General features: G+C 32.5%; 2 protein-coding genes across 3 annotated transcripts; one reads left to right on the top strand and one right to left on the bottom strand.

Annotated features, from left to right (window-relative positions):
- The first annotated feature begins 4,506 nt into the window (after window positions 1-4,506).
- On the top strand, window positions 4,507-5,276 carry LOC127263635 (uncharacterized). Its single transcript, XM_051292747.1, has 3 exons — window positions 4,507-4,639; window positions 4,790-4,927; window positions 5,015-5,276. Exons 1-3 carry the CDS (start codon window positions 4,556-4,558, stop codon window positions 5,078-5,080), a joined length of 288 nt encoding a protein of 95 aa, XP_051148704.1. The 5' UTR covers window positions 4,507-4,555; the 3' UTR covers window positions 5,081-5,276.
- A 4,316-nt stretch (window positions 5,277-9,592) lies between these two features.
- On the bottom strand, window positions 9,593-21,887 carry LOC127263634 (AP2/ERF and B3 domain-containing transcription factor At1g50680-like). Of its 2 annotated transcripts, XM_051292746.1 has the most exons (5): window positions 21,578-21,887; window positions 21,349-21,452; window positions 21,149-21,223; window positions 12,915-12,996; window positions 9,593-11,234 (listed from the first exon to the last, which is right to left on the bottom strand). In XM_051292746.1, the coding sequence occupies exon 5, from the start codon at window positions 11,229-11,231 to the stop codon at window positions 9,864-9,866; it is 1,368 nt and encodes a 455-aa protein (XP_051148703.1). In that variant the 5' UTR covers window positions 11,232-11,234; window positions 12,915-12,996; window positions 21,149-21,223; window positions 21,349-21,452; window positions 21,578-21,887; the 3' UTR covers window positions 9,593-9,863. The 2 variants fall into 2 exon arrangements, with proteins under 2 accessions (XP_051148703.1, XP_051148702.1); XM_051292745.1 differs by lacking the exon at window positions 12,915-12,996.
- Between the last annotated feature and the right edge of the window lie 256 nt (window positions 21,888-22,143).

The following is a 22,143-nucleotide window of genomic DNA, read 5'->3' as shown; positions in this document are numbered from 1 at the left end:
TGGTTCGGTTAATATTTCTACTCTCTTCATCCCACAAATGATACATTTTGTTTGAGCACGTGAATTTAGGTAGTAGATATTAGTTATTTAGACAGTGAAAATTAATTATTTAATGATGGTATGCAATTAAAGTATTTTATATAACTAAAAGAAATTTAAAATAGTTTTGGAATATTTTTAATATTATATCTTCATAAAATATATAAAATATGAATAGCATTTTCTAAAAAAATAAAATATTATATAATACAAATAAAAAAATTTATTTATTTATTTATCGTTACCATAAATTAGTTTTATAAAAAAAATAAAAAAATTTAAATGGAGATAAAAATATTTTTTAATTAAGGTAAAAATAGAAATAAAGGGTTTTAAGTGAGTCTTACGTGTAAAATGTTAAAAATTTAATTAAATTGATTTATATTTATTAAATGTGTTTAAAATTGATAAATTTACTAAAATAAAAATGGTCATGTTTTGTGAGAAAGATGAAAAATGAAGAAGAGTCATACATGGCAACACCGAGGAGGTACAATATATTATTTTTTAAAATGTATTTATATAAATTAAATTATTATTATTATTATTCAATTCCAATTCAGTTGTTGTCATAAAAAAATCACCACAATGGCTTAATTGAAAAAGTATGTCTTAATTGATTTATTCGAAGGATTCTCGGCTTCCTCAAGAAAGGATCTGTGCTATCTCCGATGATCTTATGAATAACGCAGCAAGAAGGCAAAAATTCGAATCGATAAGGTAAGATAAATGCTAGAAATTAAATGAAGAAAGACTGAAATATTATTAAAAATTGCAAATAAATAAATAAATAAAGTTGTAAAGTGTTAAAAAAACTGGAAGAAAGTTACTGTTGAAAGAAAAATAATGCATGAAATGATGATGAATCTTGTTCCCATTTTTGAAAGGTCGTTTTTATTCCCCTGAATGTCGATCCATAATCTGGATAAGATATTTCTTCTTTTGATTATTTTCTATCTATTTTGAACTTTCCACCGAAATCTCAATTTTCTTTCTACCAAACAACCTCCATGTTGATCTTATCCACTCCATGAATTACTCCTACGAGACGTCTTGAGCTCAAGCGGGTCGGATCATTAAGCCAGACAAGCTGCTGGGTTGCGGATTGCTTGCTTTGGCCTGTTTCATATTTGACATTTCTTCTTCTGTTTAAACTTTTTCCACAAGTATCTAATATTTTTCCTACAAAACAATTCTCCATACGTCACTTTCCTAATCGAATCCACACTTGAACCTGCTCTTATGAGCTGCTGTAAGATTGGGCTTACTCGACGAAATGAAAAGATCTTTTTTATCTTAAGTCTTTGATTGCAAAATCTTTTTTGGGTAGCGGGTGATTTAGACCTTTTCTTTTTGATGGATTACACCAGCAAACCCTAAAATCTTTTCACTCATCCTCCGGTGCATAACTACAGTTTCATCCACCCTCCCCGTCCGGCTGCACCGCGTGCAACAACATTGTTCCTAACGGGTTAAGTAGGGTGATTGATTTTGGGTCATTAATTTTTTCTTTTTCGCTGAATTTTTAATTTGAACTTTTATGTACTCTCACCGTCTTATAAAAATGATATTATTTATATTTTATTTTGTCTCGTAACAAATGATACCTTTCGATATTTAGTAAAATTTAATAATTTAATACATGTTTAACATAATACATAACAAATCATACTAGAATGCATATGATCTCCGCATAACTCATTTATTTTTATATCTCTCATCAATAAACAAATATAATTATTTATATTTAAAATTTTCATCTTTTATAAAATTAGATTATATTAATTATAAATAAATATATATATTATTTATTTGTATTTTATAAAATTTTATTCTCTACAAAATAATATTCTTATTGCATATATTTTACTGCAATATTATTTTTAAAATATTTAAATAAATATTTTTTTTAAAAAAAAAAATAATAATGTATATTATTTTTTATTTTTGAATTACTAACAATACCTCTTAAATAAAAATAATATCATAACATACAATAATTAACTAATTAACTAATTAACATTATCACCTTAAAAGTTGTCTCCCTAATCAAAGTACTCCCTCCATCGTGCAAATGTGTGTTCATTTAACCGAGCACGAGTTTTAATAAAAGTGAATAATAATTGTTAATTTTTCTTTTTATAGTAAAAAAAGTACAAAAGTTGAATGATTTTTTACTTGAAAATGAAATGAAAATATTTTCCGATAACAACCGAAAAAGAAAAGTGACCATAGATTTGAATAACGGAGAGAGTATCATTTAAAATAAAACAGAAATAATATGTAATAAAAAAATAATACTACTTTCGTGCGGCTCTAAGGGTCATATTTACTTTTTGTGTGATATTTGAATATTAATTATTTTATCAAAATGCAATATAAATTAAGGAGAAATGACAAAAATGTATTTACTAGTGTATTATAATACTAATACAATAACATTTGTACAAAAAATTATACAAATATAAATATATTTTTATATTAAATACAATAAACCAAATGGTAAATATAAATGAAGAAAGTATTTTATAATAAATTATTGATTATATAAATATATATATATTAATGGTGCCACCAAAAGTTTTTAAATGAGACAATTTGAATGTGACAAATTTTAGTACCAATAAATATTCATCACTCCACTCACATAATATGCATATTTATATTCTAAATTGTCCAAGTATAAAATAATCTTTTTATATATATATATGAATTCAATTTTTTTTATAAATATTCTATTTTACTATCACATCTTACTTTTAAATAAAAAAAAATAGACAAAATTATATTTATAGTATTTTTAATTATCAATTACAATTAAAATATTATTATTTTTTAAATTTGTGTCAAAAGCAAATATATATTTTCTAACAAGAAGAAGAATGTATAAATTAATTTTCAAAAGTATATAAAAATATTTTTAATAAATAAACAAAAACAAATCTAAATTAATACAAGTCATATGAATTTTTACACTACTCTTCCCTCCGTCCCGCGTAAATTTAATTAAAATAAAAAAATTATAAATTATGAATTTTAAAATATGATTAAAGTGTATAACTATATTTTTTAAAAAAAAAATGACAAAGACGAAAATAAAAAAAGTTGATAAATTAAGTAGGACGAAAGGAATATAAACTATTTTTATATAAATTTTATTTAAAGTAAAAAAACAATAGGATGTGTTTCTTTTGCCAATATATTCCAAACGTTATTATTTGAACTTTGCATTTTTTGAAAAAAAAAATATTTCTTTTTATAAAATATTATTTTAATATCAAATTCAAACTCACTCAAAAAAAACATATCAATACTTTTTCGATCACTAAAATTATGTAGTTTTTTTTTTTTTTTGTTGATGTTTCTCTTCTATACATAATAGGGTTTATTCATTTTGTGTTTTTTTTTTTTTTCTATATAAATGTATTTTTTATACTCGGTATAGGAAATTGTAGTTATAATATAAAATAATACTTTGTATTGAATTGTTAATTATTTAAATAAATATATTATATATTATGTTAAGGTGCGTTCGGGTTTGAACTCATGACAACAAGTTTATCACGCAAGACCAAGTCATCCCCACAGGACAAAAATAACAATTACTTTCTCTATGTCCCACATAATTTGTCTCTATCTTTTATTTTCGTCTGTCTCACATAATTTGTTATTTTATTTTTTGGAAATATGATTATCCCCTTTAATTATATTTTAAATTTTAAATTTTATAATTTTTTATGTTAATTAAAATATTTATTTATCTTAATCTTAATATATAATTATTTTTACTAAATAATAATTATTTTTACTAATACACTTCTTAATTACCTACTAATTATATTTTACCTAAATTTCAGTATCTACAGTAATAGATTCAAAATATATGGGACAGAGGAAATATTTAATAATAATTATTTTTTAATTGTATTTATAATTGATAATTTATTTTATTAATAATTTAGATATACTATATTTTATGATATTTAAATAATAATAAAAATCATATATATTAAATAATAGTAAAATAAATAAATAAATAAATAAAATTTAAATCTTAAAATATAATTGTAAAAAAATATATTTAATTAACACATTGTACTCTCTTAATTTATTTAAAAAAGAAAAAAAATAAAAATTAAAGAATATTTTATTTACACAAAACAATAAATATTTCAGAACAACAATAGTAGCCATGACTATAATCCATTTATCTCAATAGTTTATAAAATTATATTCTATTTCTCATATGTATCTATTAGTTCGGTTTTATTTATGGAATTTTAAAAAATATTATTATTATATTAAAATACAGTAGAAGTTAATTTTAAAAAAAATTAAATTACCGTACAATTACAGAAAAGAAATAAATAAATAACGAACAAAATAAGAAATAAACAAATTGTTAACGGACTGAACAAAATATTTTAAAAGATGTTTATAATACGAACACGTCGTTAAGTATTTATATATATATTTCAATTTTGTTCTAGAAATTATTTGCTACAGTAGAGCTCCAATGGCGTTGGAAGCTTATGCTTCGCAAGCCTCCGATTCGATTCACACGGATGTTCTCTCAGAAGCACGATTGGCTTGCTACAAGGTATTATTCATTCGTATCGCTGGATTTATATGGCGCATGGTTGTGGATGCTGAATTTATTTAGTTTTAAAAAAAAATTCTTTCCGGAAGATGAGGATTTATTTTAAGTTTGATCAAACTGACAAATGATTGAATGCTTGGTTTCTGAAAGGCGCGGGACGCGTTTTATGCTTGTATAGAGAAAGAATCGAACAAGAAGCCGACGGAAGTTGCCTCTGTCGGGCTACTCTACCCTGTCGAATGCAAGAAAGCAAGGGAGGCATACGAGAAGCAGTGCAGATCTACTTGGGTAATTTTTGTAATTTTTCAGTCATATGCGTAATTTTGAATTTACTTTGGCCTTAGGTTTGAGTTTTGGAGAATTTTATGGATGTAGGTTAAGCATTTTGATAGGCAGTATTGTGCCAGGAGGAAGGTTCGAAGGCTGTTGGATGATAACTAGTCGAGGAGAGGTCTGTTGTCAGCTACGCAGCGTTAGGCATTTAAACTCCCTAGTTGATATTAATATTGATGTTGATGTTCAATTGGCTTCATTTGATAGAGTGTTTGAATCTCATGATTGTCTGAGCTATCTTGGATATTATCAGATTGACAAAATGATGAATAACTGCTGTGAATTACATATGTTTCTGGCGCAATCATTTCGGTATTCTATCAATGCATTGTGCTATTTGGCTGGAAATGACAATTTTAAACTGCCTGATTGATATTACGTATATTTCTATTTAATTGGCTTTGTGTGATATAGATTGTTTGAATCTCGTGATCCTAGGAGCTATTTTGATGGATGGTTCTTGTGTTGGGGACAGGTCATTTTGAAAAATGGTGAATAGTTCTGTGAATTGCATGTATTTACGACAATCATAGCAGTATTCTGTCTATACATTTCGTATTCAGCGTCCGGTTTTGATAAACGAATTACAGTAATGGATTTATTAGTTGCACTGCTAGCCTGGTGTGATTTCATATTGTTGACTGCCATGTTTGTATGTAGTTTTGGAAAGTTTTAGAATGTTTATATGTTGTTGCTTTGAACAGATATTTGATATGATAAAAAGGATTATTGGGTGGTGCCGTATTATGTGAATAAAGTTTGGTCATTAGATTTAAGATGTATGATATGGAGTTTTGTTAGTTTTGTATATTTATAGTTGGTAATGGTTGAATATATTGAGGGCGTTTTTACTGAGTTTGGATCATATGCTGATGTGTTAATCAATTCAGCATATGTTGAATTAATCTTAGCCATTACATTATCTTAATTACATAAGAATTTAATTAACTTAGATTATTAAGGGTGGTGATTAAATTTCAGCAATGCTGAATTAGGAATTTCAGCATGCTATCCAAGTTGGTTCTTACTTGTGTTTTGGATTATATGCGCGTTTTGTGCTTGTTTCGGATTTGAATTCTTTTGCATAGGAACAAGTGTTGGATGTGATTATTTTAATGGAAAACAGATTTTTGCATAGGAACAAGTGTTGGATGTGATTATTTTAATGGAAAACAGATTTTGAACGTGATCTTTTTGGACAAGAAACAAAATATTACATTGTAAATTAGATAGAGTGCACAAATGGGAACAAAAAACACAAATGAACACTATAAGCATCTCTAAGACTATATAAATGTTTTGAAAAGCTATATTTGGTGAATTATGAGGTTTGGATTTTCATTTCAAGCATGGTATATATAGGTAACAAACTGTGTAGTTTCTTTTTAGAACACCCATTTTCAAACAAACAATGAAGTCAATATACATAAAGAGAGATGTATGACTACCTTTCTATGACGAAAATTGGAGATCTTCATGACAAAAATTTGTTTCATTGTAGAGAAATTTATGACCGATAGAGCTAGCAATCATGAACCATAAAAACAATGTTTATATATGTTTGAATCATTCACTTGTTCCATCTTTCCCCATCCAAGCTTTTGCCTTTTTACGACATGGTTTTCATGTGCAAAGTTTCGAGTTTCAATGTTACTCTTAATCTTCATGCCTCTAAAAAGATAATTACTTAGGTTAACGGATGAAATATTACTTGGAAATTGGTTAGAAGATCGATGAATAGGGACGACCTTCGAGGATTGGATGTCTTAGTGTCTCTGACTTTTGATCTATGAAACAAAGTACTGAAATTTTTTTTTCAAGCCTTGTTAATCCTTCTGGCTATCCTTTTAGCTGCCAGAAGTTTTTGGTTCTCGGTCAACTATTGTGGTGCCCGCATCAAAGTCTTTGGGAATGAATTCCAAGAATTTTTCTCACAAATCAATTTTAAAGTAATATTTCATTCATCAACTTAGTAATTACTTTGTTTAAAGACATGAATTTTAAGAGCAACATTGCAGCTCAAAACCTTGCATACGAAAATCATACTGTAGAACAAGCTCGAAATAGGGAAGAGGAGATAGGTAAATAGTTAAGATATACATAAGAAATGTTTTTATTGTTCCTGATTGTTGGCTTTACCTGCGATGTTCATAATCTTCTCTACAAATTCTATTGGTGAATGAAAATTCATATATCCCTCATAAAACTATATATGTAACAGTCAGGATCTCTAATTTTCGCCACAAAAGCTAGTCATAGATTTATATATGTATATATATATATACACTTTATTGTTTGTCTGAAGATGTGTGTTGGGGAAAAAAGCTACACTGTTTTTATGGCCTCAAATATCTATAAGACAAATTTTTGTTTGAAAGCAATGGACAGCCTTCTACTGAGGCTTATCACCGTAATAAAAATTGATTAAGGTGGACGAGCCTTAAGCTTAGGAATTTTAGCCATCACCTCTTCCTTTAGTTCAGTTGAGTTGTTAATTTTAACGAGACATGTCATTTGTAAGGATTTCCGGTGTTTTGGACCTTGTCAGTGCAAATTTACACTTCTTCTGCATCACTCAAGTAATAATCCATTTTGTATAACTAAGTTTCCAGAGTATAAATGTGCATATCTAAGAGGGTGAGAACGATTTGATGACAAAGGCATATATATTATATTCAATAGGAACTTTCTTATCATTTCGGCCATGAAAACAAACTGTGTAGCTTTTTCCAAACACAGATCTTCAAACAGAAAATGGAGTCAGTGTATATATATATGTATATATAGATAGATAGATGTATGACTACCTTTCTGTAGAGAAAATAGGAGATTTCCTATTGTTACATGTTTAGTTTTATTTGGCAGATATGAATTTTGATATAGTAAGAATCTATAGAGAAAATTATGGTCATCATTAGTAGAACCATAAAAATATCTTAGCGGTTCACCTATCTTATCTTCCCTCCTTAGGGCTTCTGCCTTCTAACGGTATGGTTTTCATGTGCAAAGTTCCGAATATCAGTGTTGCTTTACATTCATGCCTCTGAACAAAGTATTTACTTAAGTTAATGCAAAAGATGAGTTATTATTTTCTTGTGAGGCGTGGATGTTAAGAACAGCATTGAAGCTTAAAAGCACTTGAAAATCATGCTGTAAAAAGGGTCTAGTTGAATGGTCAAGACATACATAAGCATTGTTTTTATGTTTCCTGATTATTGCCTCTTGCTAATGATGGTGTCACAATCTTCTTTCTTACAATGAATAAAATTTCATACCATCCTCAAAAAAGGAGAGATCTCGAATTTTTGCCACGGAAACTTCATTGTTTGTTTGAAGGTGTGTGTTCGGAAAAGCTACAATGTTTATTTTCATGGCCAAATGATGTGAAAGTTCCAATTAAATATAAGAATTATGTCTTTGTCATTCATCCAATTGTTCTCTCTCTCTCAAGTATAGCTTCTACATTCTACACCTTTTAGTTGTTATCCTTGACAAGCTTAGTTGTACTAATACTCAATGGATTGTTACTTGAGTGATGCTCTGAGGAAGCGTTTGTGCCGACAAGGCCAAAACACCGGAATTCCTTATGTCGCAAAGGGCACATCCTGTTAAAGTTAAAAGCTCAATTGAACCGGAACCAAAAAAAAAACTGATGCTAATTTAATTCCCAAGTTTAAGGCTCGTCCAATAGACAAGAAGATAATCGATCTTTTTTACCGAGAAGCCTCAATTCAAGGATTTCCATTGTTTTCTTAACGAAAGTTCGGCTTCTAGATATTCGAAGTCATCCCATTGCCAAGAACGGCGCCTTAGCCGCCAAGGTTCAAGGTAAACAGCATCACCGGATAGTGTTGAACATAAACATGATGTGCACGTACTTTTTAGCTATTTATTTAGATGGTGATATATAAGTCCGTGGTTTTATGGTCAGGAATTTGACTTGGAAACATCCTCTTTAGCATCGCCATCAGAAGGTACTGTTCAGTATATTGTTAGAGATTTTCAAATGCTCAACAGCACCATTGTTGTCTAGTTCTGGTTATAGAGAGGGTTTCTGCTTAACATATTTGAATCGTTGCTTTGCAGAGTTCCGAGTGGAAGCGCTGTCCGGGTCCGGGCGCGTTCTACCGAGGTCAAGAGTTGTGAGGAACTCCAAAATGTACCACACAATATTTAAATTTAAAGCAAGACCATTGAATAAGAAAGTAAGTTGTCATCCAAATTGCCAGCCCTCGACTTTAATGGTATTTCTAAGTTCAAGATCGATCTGCTAGCTATGTTCTTTTGGGTGAACTATGAATTTTGAATCATACAAGTTAGGATCATAGCCTTGATTTGATTGATTCTCAATTTAGCTCATTATTTATATTATTGGATCTGTTAAATTGGTTTTTGTGTTTTTAGTGCATTACTATATCATCACTTCGAGTATAGGTGTGCTCATTTTATATGTATTCGCTTACTTTTGTCTTATCATGTAGAATAAGGAAAACAAAAATTTTGTGTAATAGATAGTGTGTAAGAATATAACCACAAATTTACACTTAAAAGTGGGCAATAAATTTGTAGCTGCTAAATCTAACTTTTCAAAAAATTTAAAAAATTATACTTGATGAGATATATTTGTAAGAATAGATACTAGTAACTAAGAAGTCAAGCAAATGTTTCCACCAATTCAACAACAACTAACCATTAATGATTCGACCATAAACAGCAAACCCAAACAAGCCAACACAGAAACAAACAAACAAACAAGCTCCCAAGCAAACTCTGGACGAAATCCAAATCAACACAAACAAAACAAGAAATGAGAAGGCAGAGAGAGTACCAAAACGAAAGCAGCCCAAGTCACAGACAGACAATACATAAACTTCCCGATCGCCTCACTCCCTCAGATTTCCACGCCGAATAGTTTAAAACCCGCACCATTCTCGACAACCGGCATCTTCACAACAGCATTGCCAAAGAGTCCAAAACCCGCCCCATTTTCCGCAGCTACATTCGCCCCGAAGAGCTTAAAACCCGACCCATTTTCCATCACGCCTCCACAGCCATTGACGCTACCAATACATGCCTCCACACCAAACAGCTTAAAACCGGACCCGTTTTCTACGGGTACATTCATGTCTGCAACAATAGGAGGTGCCGTCACCCCAAAGAGTCGAAAGCCCGGCCCATTTTCCGCCGGCACCTTCATGGCCCCCCCATAAGCATCTGTAGTTAAGTCCGTACCAAAGAGTTTGAAACTCGGGCGATTCTCCAGAGGTATCTCAAGACCGTTGTTGCCCGAAACAGTCGTAGATGCCGTCACACCAAATAGTTTAATGCTCGAGACACTCTCTGAAGCTGCCCCGACACCAGCAAGAGGATAATTTCCGAATAGTTTGAAATCCGGGGCCTTCATGCCCACGCTACCATTGTCCATTCTTTGGTCATTACAATTCCCGTCGCTACTCGCGCCGATTGCCGCACAGCTCCCGTTCTTGTAGGCCACGTCAATCATGCAAACATTCTTATCGCCGCACCTGTAGGAAGAAAATATGACATAATCCCGTGCCTTCAATCCCTTTTCCTTTGCAAACCCGTTCCATCCGCGGGTGAAGACGAAGCTCTGGCTGCTCTTCCAGTAGCAGTACCGGAACTTCCACGACCTCATGAAACGGTCGACGAACACAAGCTCCAGATCATCGCTGCCTCTCCTGCTCTTCCTACTGGCGCTGGAAACCACCGGGAAGTACTTCTCCGCGTATCTTTTCGGGATGACGAGCCGGTTGAGCTTCCCGACGTCGCTCGGCGTCAGCTCCTTTTGGAAGAGCTGCTTGATCGGGACCCAGGATAACAACGGGGAGCTCGGCCGGGTAGGGTGTTGAATCCCATCTTGAGCCTGCAAAAAATCGACAAACATCGCAGGGTAAGAGCCATCTCTGATCATGCCGAGGAGAGCTTGGGTGCTGAAGTGGCTCTGGAAGCTCGGCTCCTTCAGAGTGGTGGCCGTCCACGGGAAGTTGCGGTGGTTTTGTCCACTGCGGAGCCGGATGGCGGCGCTGTCATACGCCATTGCGGCTTCAGCTTCGGATTTGAAGGTTCCTAGCCAAATGCGCTGGTGGTCGGCGTATATTTGTGCGCCCCAGTGCCCATTGATTTGGCTCACCACGCCTTTGAGTTTGGAAGCTGAGACGGCCGTAGGATTGGAACTGCTTCCGGAGTCGGATGTCGAGTTTTTTGCTGTGGCGTTGTAAAAGAGGCTTCGAAAGTCCATGACCTGCCGAGGGAATAGGTGAGTTAATATGGTGGAAACAATTTTGTGTAATGGCTGATAAAATAGGATCTGAATAAGGCAGTGCCGCAATGCTTCCATGAAACTAGACCTGTCTGGAATAGGCAAAGAAACGCCGCTCGACATTATATGAAACTTCAATAAATAAACGATTGTAGATCCAAGGTGGGATCAATATAAGCCTCACCTTAATCGGCATTTTATACATGAATCATATACTAGCTTGAAGTCGGGCTTTCATTGTTTTGGTTCTAAGATACAACAATGTAATAAAAATAACTCATTTGATTACCGGTACCAAAAATAAGAGGCGATGTGATCTATATAATTAGGGAAAGCAGAACACCTCTCAACAACATATGCAAAATCTCAGATAGTTCTTTACATAGATATATACTAAGTTCCGAGGTGGGGTTGATTTCGGCTGAACGAAACAGCGTATTTAACATAGAACCATACGCAGATTTGAAGACAGGATTTCATTTCCAGTATTAACATACAACATTGTAATAAAAATGACTCGGTTGATTACACGAACCAAAAACAATAGAGCACGGGATGAAAACCACAGGCTGTAACAAGGACAAAAAGGACTGCTTGTCAACAGATGGACTTACAAATATGCAAGAAGCGAGCGCAATTCATCCAAAAAAAGACAGAGAGAAACAGGTGAAAAATAAAGAAAAGGCGATTAAATGTTTAGGAACCTCATACCCATACCAGATCAGAAATAATAGTTCACACATAACTCATAACACATAAACAAGGAAACAACAGATGCCTAATTAACATATCACATAGATACAACAACATATACACAAAACATAACAATAAATATCGAGAAACTAAGCAAAAGTAAGATCATATACCAAGTATAAAAATAATTAAGGGATCATTTGTTTATGTTTTCAATCTTGTTTTGCATCACGAAATCTACCGTAAAATATGTTTTCCATAAAAAGATTAAATCCAACGCCAATTTTCCATTCAAAGCGCTGCATCCAAAACCTATTTTTCATTGAAAAGGTCGCATCCAGGATTTATTTTCCATTCAAAAAATTTCAGATCTAAAACCTCAAGGCATCCAAAACATAAAACAAATAAACAGAGATATAAGAATAGATGAAAACACAAAATCAAAAAAACATTCCGATATATCAACTCAGAAATATGAAGGGAAAAAAGAAAACAGCATTTCATATACCTCAAAGGTTTTGACTACTTGGAGAAGAAACCTGATAGACCTCTAAAATAGCAAAACTCTCTTTCAGGATGTCTTTGTTCGAACTTACCAGGACGATTCAGGTATAATTCAAAATCAACTCTATCTCCAAAGTGAACCAAATGTAAAATTATATAGGAAATTTTTTTTATTAGTTCATCCGGCAATAAATACCACCAACAACGCATTAATTAAAAAAATTTCCATTGAGGAAGAGAAAAATGTCTATCCCCATGTATATGACGAAATGAGAAGGAATAGTTGAACGTATTAAATGTCGAATGATGTATTACTCTGACAACCTATATTTTTAAATGAAATATTCGTTCGTCTATTCCAACAAATCCAATCCGTAACTTTAATTACCGAGTGAACTCATGACCAAACATGGAAAACGCAATTACATGATTTTGAAATTAAAAATGAAGGGATTTAATCCCCACCTATGGAGTCCCGCTTAAGACATGGGACAGGTGTCATCAAATGTAGAGAGGCGTCAAATGTAGAGAGGCGTTGGGACGTCCGCTAATAAATGAAATTAAATACAGATGAGTCAGATACAACGCATCCCATGAAAATATATTTAAATTCAAATATTTTTGACGAAGCAATAAAAGCATCTGAAATTTTTGATACTCTGGATGGGTACAACTCACCTACCAAAGAATCCTTTCAAGAAAATACTATCTCCATTTTAAAATGGAAAATGGCGCAACATAAACATACACTTATATTTTTACACAAAAAAAAAAGGGGTTGAAATGGAAAATTATCACCCTTGACATAGTAAGTTGTTTCCAATAAGATGTTTTAGTATTCCAATTCAATGTAATCCATTTTTCAAAATAAGTTGTTTGTGGAATAAAAGATAAAAACACTAAGTAAGTTGAAGGATTTGGAAGAATTTACACTATTCGTACAAAAATTTCCCTCCAAAAATATCAAATCAAATACTTATTTTTCCTTTTTTATATTATACTAAAAATTATTTTTACATTCAAAACATTATCACTATTCCAATTCAAATTTTTTACTATTCGAATCCCAACTCAAAATCCAATCCCCCAAACAAACACACCCTTAATAAACCAAAACTAAAAGAAAGTGCTCGCAAGTTGGGTACTATAAACGTTCAGTGGGTGCCTATATTTTTACCCTGCTACATAGTCCTTTTAATAAACACACATGGAAGTACAAATATGCATAAATCAGCTATGTTTCCACACATGAATTTGCACAATCAGGCATTAGTATTAAGAAACTATACCAATACAACACACAATCTAGAGTAGATAAACTTTAATGCAAATTCCTTACAAATTGAGAAAAACTCTCTTGAATTTCTATCTGAAGAAACTAAAAACTAACTTGAGATGCATGATGATGCAAATATGATGGAAGCAATAAAGCAGGCACAAAATTAGGCACACAAAAGTGCACAGTAATAAAAGCCAAAGAGAGACATTATATAAGAGTCGCCCTCCATCAATCAGTTCAGGTTGGTTTGTTCTTTCTTTTTAACCTAATTCAAGACATCTTTTCCGTTTCTTTCCAAAATCTTTTCTCTCAAAAACATAGAATGAGTAGGATTACAGCATACAAAAACGAAGTTCTCAGAGGTACAAAGACTGCCAAAAATTATAATTTGATTATTTAATTATAAGATATTTTTGTTTCCAAGAGACACGGGACATTTGATTGCGAACTGCATTATATCATTTACCAGTTTTAATTTTGTTTTTCCTTGAGAGATGTATAGATGAAGTGGTTCCTATGAAGGCAAGAGGTTCAATGAAAATTCCAAGAACCTATTAGAGCATAGACAAAATAAATTGCATAATTATAATATCAACTATTCCCATTCAATAGACATATACAAGTGTATTAAAAAATTTAAGCATCGAGAAATCTTATCAAGCTACAAACAATATGCAGAAAAGATCACCACGCATGTCTAAACTATACCATGAATGAGCACATAAATCTACATAAGATCACAGACAAACAATGAAATAGTCATGGTAAGTGAAACACACACACACACATCAAAAAAACAAAAACTAAAAAAAATAATAATAATAATTATTATGATGGTCTGTTGCAGCTTTATCAAGCCAGAGTATGCACAATTATGTTAACTCTAAAGCATATTTCTAATCAATTCATAACACATTTAGAATGAATGTATGTATCATATGTTAGTATAGGTTAATTTAGCCTATAACTTAGCCTCTCATTAATTGTAATTAGCCTATTAATATAATTAGTTTTCTAGCCATTAAGTTAGCCTATAAATTAGTCTCCTTAACTGTAAATTACATATAATTTAGCATTTCATAAGGGTAATTAGCATATAGATCAGCTCTTCTTACTCCTATTTATACTTTGTATTATAATCAAAGAAGATCATCAAGTTTTGGGAATGAAGCAAATTGTCATGGTATCAGAGCTTTTGGTTCAGAATTGTCTAATATTTTCAATTTCAAAAGGTCGTCCTAGTTTTGGTTTCTTTTAATATTTAGAAATCTTTGGTATTTGTTCCTTTCGTTGGGAAATATTTTGGTATTTTTTTGGGTTTTTTGGAATTACATGTGGCTACCATAAAATCAGAGTCTGAATTTTGTTTCAAGTTTACAGGAAAGAATTATTCAACATGGGAATTCCAATTCCAGTTGTATGTTATTGGACAGTGGCTAAAGGGACATATTGATGGGACTACTCCACCATCTATTGATGCCACAAGAATGGCTCAATGGACTGTCGAGGATGCACAGGTAATGTCCTGCTTATGCTTATGTAGCTCAATCAAAAGGGAAGGGTCGAGATATGAGCAAGGTGCAATGTTATAGTTGCAAGAAATATGGACACGTCGCTGCAAATTGTAATAAGAAATTTTGCAACTATTGCAAACGGCAGGGACACATCATCAAAGACTATTCAATCCGCCCTCAAAAGCGGCACACCACTACTTTTCAAGCAACTGTTGGTAACTCCATTGATCACAAGACAAACTCAACATGGAGCCAATGATACTCAATTGAGTACTCACTCCTGAAATGGTGCAACAAATGATAATCTACATTCTGAGCCCTTGGACTTATAATGTAATTCAAAGAATTCTTTTTTTCGGCTTGGCTTTTAGATTTGGGTGCTTCAAATCACATGACAAGCTCAGCTAAGTTGCTGGAAAATATCGGTCCCTATCATGGTTCAGAATATATTCAGGTTGCTAATGGGACCAATTTATCCATCAATGGTGTCGGTGATGTTACTCCCATTTTCAAAAATGTCTTTCTTTCGTCTGAACTTTCTAATAATCTACTTTTTGTTGGGCAATTAGTTGAAAACAACTATGATGTGCACTTTTCTCGAAATGGTTGTTATGTGCAGGATCAGGTGTCTGGGACAATGATCACAAAAGGGCCTAAAGTGGGACGCATGTTTTCTCTCCATATCCCTATCCCTTGTAATGCTTCATTGGCATGTTCTATTGTTCCTAATAAAAGTAATGTGTGGCATAATCGTTTAGGACATCCTAACTCATTTGTTTTATCTCATTTGTTGAAATCTGATTTATTGGGTAAACATCTCTCTAGTCCTTCTCTTGATTGTTCAGCTTGTAAATTAGGAAAAAGTAAAGTTCTTCATTTCCCTACAGTTTCTGGTCATGCGAATAAATGCTTTAATAATTCATAGTGATGAATGGGGGATTACACCTGTTGTTTCTCATGCTCACTATAAGTATTTTGTGACTTTTATTGATGACTACAGTCGTTTTACTTGAATTTATTTTCTTCGTTCCAAATCCGAAGTCTTTTCGGTATTTCAAAATTTTGTCTCCTTTGTTGAAACTCAATTTTGTAATACTATTAAAATTCTTTGATCGGACTCCGGTGGAGAATACATGTCTAATGCATTCCAAGATTTTTTGAAAGATAAAGGGATCCTTTCACACAGTCATCACCTCTTAGATGTCACTTGTATATTGTTACTTGATTCTTCTGTTCCTGCTAGGTTTTGGGTAGAAGCTCTAACCGCTGCAGTTTACCTTATAAATAGCTTGCCATCTCATATTCTAGATTTTGAGTCTCTTTATTTCCGTCTTTATAAGCACCATCCTCGGTATGATCATCTACGTATATTTGGTTGTGTTTGTATTGTACACTTACCTCTTAATGAATGTCACAGCTCAATCTATTAAATGCGCATTTTTGGGGTATAGTACAACTCATAAAGGCTTTGTTTGTTATGATTCCTTGTCCCAAATGATTCGTATTTTTCATAATGTTGTCTTATTTGAGCATGAGTTATTCTTTCCAAATTCTGATCATTCAGTGCCAGATATTTCAACTCTTCCAGGTTTCAACAAAATAATTTTCTCTTTTTCACGGTTCAAGCCGGGATATGAATATAGTAGGCGTTTTACTCCTGAAACCCCTTCCAGATCCAAATTTGTCACCAAATCCTCCTCTAAGCTTGGCAACCGATTCTGCCTAACTTGTTTACGACGCTCTCGTAGAATTTCTTGGCCTCCTGATCGGTATGGTGATTATCATTCATCACTTAGTGCTACATTATCTGCTATTTTTGTTTCATCCTCTTACTCACAGGCAGTTAAGCATGGGTGTTGGCAAAAGGCTATGAACGACAAACTTCAGGCTCTTCAAGAGAATCACACTTGGAATATTGTTCCATGTCCACCTACTGTCAAGCCGATCGGATGTAAATGGGTATACTCAGTGAAATTACATTCCAATGGGACTTTGGAACGGTATAAAGCTCGGTTGGTTGCTCTTGGTAACCTACAAGAATATGGGGTAGACTATGAGGAGACTTATATTCCTGTGGCTAAAATGACTATTGTGTGAACAATTCTTGCAATTTCAGCTTCTTGTGGTTGGACGCTTCACCAAATTGATGTAAAAAATGTCTTCCTTCATGGTGATTTCATAGAGGATATCTACGTGAAACCTCCACCGGGCTTGTTTTCCTCTTCTTCTAAAGAAGTTTGTAAGTTGAATCGTTCCTTGTATGGCTTAAAGCAAGCCCCCGTGCATGGTTTGAGAAGTTTCGTTCCACATTACTGCAATTTCAGTTTGTGCAAAGCCAATATGACTCATCTTTGTTTCTTCATAAGACAGCTACGAGGATTGTCCTTCTTTTGATATATGTTGATGATATTGTGATCACCGGAATAGATTCTGTATTAACTTCTAAACTTCAGCAGCACCTTCATGACTCATTTCACATGAAAGATCTTAGCGCTCTTACATATTTCTTGGGGTTGGAAGTTCACTCTACTTCATCGGGTATTTTCTTATATCAACATAAGTATATTCATAATTTAATTGCTCTAGCAGGACTACAAAGGTTCTTCTGCGGTTAGTACTCCCCTAGAGATGAATGTTAAGTATTATAGGGATGAGGGGGAACTTCTTCCTGATCCGTCTTTGTATCGACAACTTGTGGGGAGCCTTAATTACTTAACTATTACTAGACCAAATATCTCATTTGCTGTCAACAAGTGAGTCAATTCACGCACTCCCCTCAACATCTGCACTTGGTTGCAGGTCGTCGCATTCTACGGTATCTCCATGGCACTTCTTATCGTGGATTATTCTTTTCCGGTAGGTCTTCTATGCGTCTTTTTGCCTATTGCGATGTTGATTGGGCTGTCTGTCTGGATACATGTCACTCAGTCACAGGTTAGTGTATGTTTCTTAGGAATGCCTTGATCTCTTGGAATAGTAAGAAACAAAATCGAGTTTCCAAATCTTTTACCGAATCCGAATATCGTGCAATGTCCGTTTGCTCTTAAATCACATGGCTTAGAAAATTGTTTAGTGAGCTTGGCTTTCTTCAATCCGTTCCCACACCTCTTCATGCAAATAGTACAAATGCCATTCAGATTGCTACCAATCCGGTCTTTCATGAGCGTACCAAACATATTGAAGTAGATTGTCATTCTATTCACGATGCTGTAAATAATGGCGCTATTTCCCTTCCTTATGTGTCCACCGCTTTACAAATTGTTGATGTATTTACGAAGTCCCTTACTCGGCAGCGACATCAGTTTCTTGTTGGCTAATTGATGTTTCTTGATCATCCAACATCTCAATTTGGGGGTGTTAGTATAGGTTAATTTAGCCTATAGATTAGCCTCTCATTAATTAATTATAAATAGATTGTCTAGCCATTAACTAAGCCTATAAATTAGTCTCATTAGTTGTAAATTACCTACTTAGCATATAGATCAGCCCTTCTTAATCCTATTTATACTTTGTATTGTAATCAAAGATCATCAAATATTGGGAATGAAACAGATTGTATCATATACCTCTCTATGTTTCTTCTTGATGAGTAAGTTCAATAACTAATCAGAAAAATATTTAGTTAGACTTTGGCATGGACACTTAGTACTTAGGCTTATCATGTTGGTTGTTGGCTTGTATTAGACTATGTAGTTTGTATCAACAGAACTACGTATGACTTGATCCCGTTCGAATACATAGGCAACCCACTTTGGGTGCAATCGTTGCTATATAGTTCTATTTTTGGGAAAAAAAAAAAAAAAAAAACTAATATTATGCATCGAAACATCACAATAACATGTGATTATATCTTTATAAGAAAATGAAAGTATAAGTAGATAGGATAGTTTAGCAATCAAATTAGTAATTAATATAAATAATTAGCGTGTATGTTACAAATAATATATAGAAATTAAATGCAGCATAAGAATATTATATTCGTTCGATTAAAATATGGTTTTTCTTTTCGTTTCTCTAGAATGTAACTCATTTTTTATTCATCCTAGTACTAACACGCACACATATGCATATAAATGTTAGTTGAGGGTGTGTAGTCAAGCGGTTGAGCCGCATGATTAAGGTTGGGTGTTCGATCCCCGTGAAGTGCGTGAATGTGTGTGTGCGTGGGTAAAAAAAAAATGTTAGCATGTAAAGATTCGTAGCTAAGCTTCAGTGTACACGATTCAAATTCCAAAAATGCAAGACTTTATTCATTCAATTTGTCAAATTAAAAACTGCTTAGTTTAAAAATAATAATAATTCCAGAACTTTGCACATTTATAAGCATACATATTCAACAATTATATAAAACATACTCCCTTCGTCTCACATACCATGTCCACGTTGCCGTTTCTGTCCGTCCCACGTACTATGTCACTTTTCTTTTTTGGAAAATGATTACACACTTTAATCTTATTTTAAACTTTTTAATTTTATTTTTTTTAATTTTAATTAAACTAATTAGTTATCTTAATCTTAATTTTTAATTATTTATATTATCGAATAATTATTTTCACTAATACATTATTAATTATCTACTAATTACACCCCTCCTAAAATACCGTGTCTGCAGTGTGGCAGACACGGTATATGGGACGGAGGGAGTATTATTCAAGGTAAAAATAATTGTTGGATGTAATCCTGTGAATGGAAGAGGTAATGTTTTAGGAGGAATTTCGTACATTGAATAGGAAAAAACAAAAATGGACATGCCCTATGTAACCTATTCATACTTTTTTCTTGCAATTCCTTATAACAATATGTATTGCAATTTTTATTTGTGAAGTTCAACAGATATTATCAGAAAATCATGAAACTGCAAATCTCTAGAAAGATGTGCTTACCTCAAACAACATTTTACTAATAATTACTTGTTTACTTTCAGATCTTTTATTAACCTCATGTTAGATTAATCAAATATTACACAATGTAAAATTAATCAAACTGCTAACAGCATAAAAATCTCAAGTGAGAGAACATAAAGCTTCATCATGGAATTTGATGTCTACGGCTAATCTCTTTGACTTATTAAATGAAGGACAAAAAAAATTTTCTTGAACAGGAGTGCATAAGGAGAATTGCACTAGTGCTTATAGATTCAATCCATCTCTAACTCAAAGCATTCACATTCGCATTAACGGTAATTGCTCCGATAAGAAATCTATCAAAAGATCCTTATTTGAAGTAAAAGTTCTGGGAATATAATACATCGATAGAATCAATATTTATCCACCCTTCCCGACATAAACAATAAAAAGTATGTCTTAAATCTGCATATGTTGTCAGCAATAAAGCCCAAAAGAGAGTTCTTCAACACACCAAAGCAGAGAAATTGTCACTCATCTTACAATTTTGAATTGTCTTAATTTAGTTCTATGTTTCGCCTTTTGCCCTTCCTGAAATGGAATAGACAGATTGAGCGCAAGATCGAAACTGCAAAATAAGGGTGTGTTTGTTTGCCTTAACTTTATTTAATTTATTACAAATTTTTTCTCCCAAAAAATATCAAATCAAATATATATTTCTTATTTTTATGTTACACTAAAAATCAATTTTACATTCAAAACATCACATCAATTTCTATTTATATCACATAAAAAACTATTCAAATTCAAAATTTTACTATTCGAATCGGTACCCAAAATCCAAACCCCCAAACAAACACACTTTTCAGTGTGCAGGATCACATTATGTCAACTTGAAATATATAACAAAGTGATAAGAGTCCAAAAAGAAAAACAGAAATTTGCAATTTTCCCACCAAAATAAATACCAAAAAATTAAAAATTAATTACTAATCAAGCTTCAAAGTGGACACTTAAATCTAGAAAAAATACATAAACACAAAATGACAGTGAAAAACAAACCTGAGGGATCAAGTTTCTGCAAAGGGAGCCAAGTGGAAGTATCTCCTGCCCAAGGAATGAGTCCCATGGAAATAACTAAAAGAAATAAAAATAATTATGAAAAGGATTAGCCACAGAAATATAAAAACAGCAGTATAATCTCAGAATAGGAAACAAAATATATCAGCAGAACAGTACCCAAAACATGCAACTTCCCTAACCTGTGTATTGAAAGTTCATGATTCTGTATGTATCTCCCCGCCAAGGATAACTTAAACCTTCCATTTCCAAAGCCATAGATTTCTCCATTAAGGTAAAATGCGTCCTAGCAATCCACAGAACCAAATTAGAAGTTAGAAATTGCGTGTTTGTTTGATTCGCTAATGAAAATTTCGATACCTAAATTCGAGATAAATTTCTCAAAAATGAACAGATATAAGAAATCCATACCTTCCAATTGATCAGACTTTTGGTCCTGTTCCTGAAAAGTTTGTCGAGTATTTGCCACAGATCTATAGAATTTAGGGTACTTGTGAATTTCTGCCCGGAGAAGAAGCCGCAGTCCGGGTCTGTTCGTCGGAGTTGCTGTATGTCGATCGGAGGAGAAGACTGCTGGAGATTTTGCCGAGCCGCAGCCGTTCGCCGCCATGTTCCGACGCCGTCGCTCGCCGATTTGAAACCGTGAATCAATTGGGTCTGGCTGACTTGATTCCAATTCGATTCATAATTCTGGGTTTTGTTTGTTTGTGTTTCGTTTTCAATTCCAAAATTTTTTGCTTATGTTTAATTGTGTTAATTTGATTGGATTTTATTCGATTATTACTTCAGTTCTAAAAAAAAAAAAAAAAAAAAAAAAAAAAAAAAAAAAAAAAAAAAAAAAAAACAATAAAACATAAATTGATAATAATAATAATAATAATAATAATATTCTATTATTTTAATTAAAATTTTATTCATTTTAATTTTAATTTTAATTTATTATTAATTTATTAAATTATAATTATTTTTACTTATAC

This window comes from Andrographis paniculata, unplaced genomic scaffold, assembly GCF_009805555.1.
Source record: "Andrographis paniculata isolate CXL003 unplaced genomic scaffold, ASM980555v1 Contig69END, whole genome shotgun sequence".
Lineage (NCBI taxonomy): Eukaryota > Viridiplantae > Streptophyta > Magnoliopsida > Lamiales > Acanthaceae > Andrographis > Andrographis paniculata.
This window is presented reverse-complemented; position numbering and strand designations above follow the sequence as displayed.

Coding starts and splice junctions, on each gene's coding strand:
- LOC127263635 (XM_051292747.1), top strand. CDS start 4,556: ATGGCGTTGGAAGCTTATGCTTCGCAAGCCTCCGATTCGATTCACACG. Junction 4,640..4,789: donor CACGATTGGCTTGCTACAAG/GTATTATTCATT, acceptor GGTTTCTGAAAG/GCGCGGGACGCGTTTTATGC. Junction 4,928..5,014: donor AGCAGTGCAGATCTACTTGG/GTAATTTTTGTA, acceptor TTATGGATGTAG/GTTAAGCATTTTGATAGGCA.
- LOC127263634 (XM_051292746.1), bottom strand. CDS start 11,231: ATGGACTTTCGAAGCCTCTTTTACAACGCCACAGCAAAAAACTCGACA.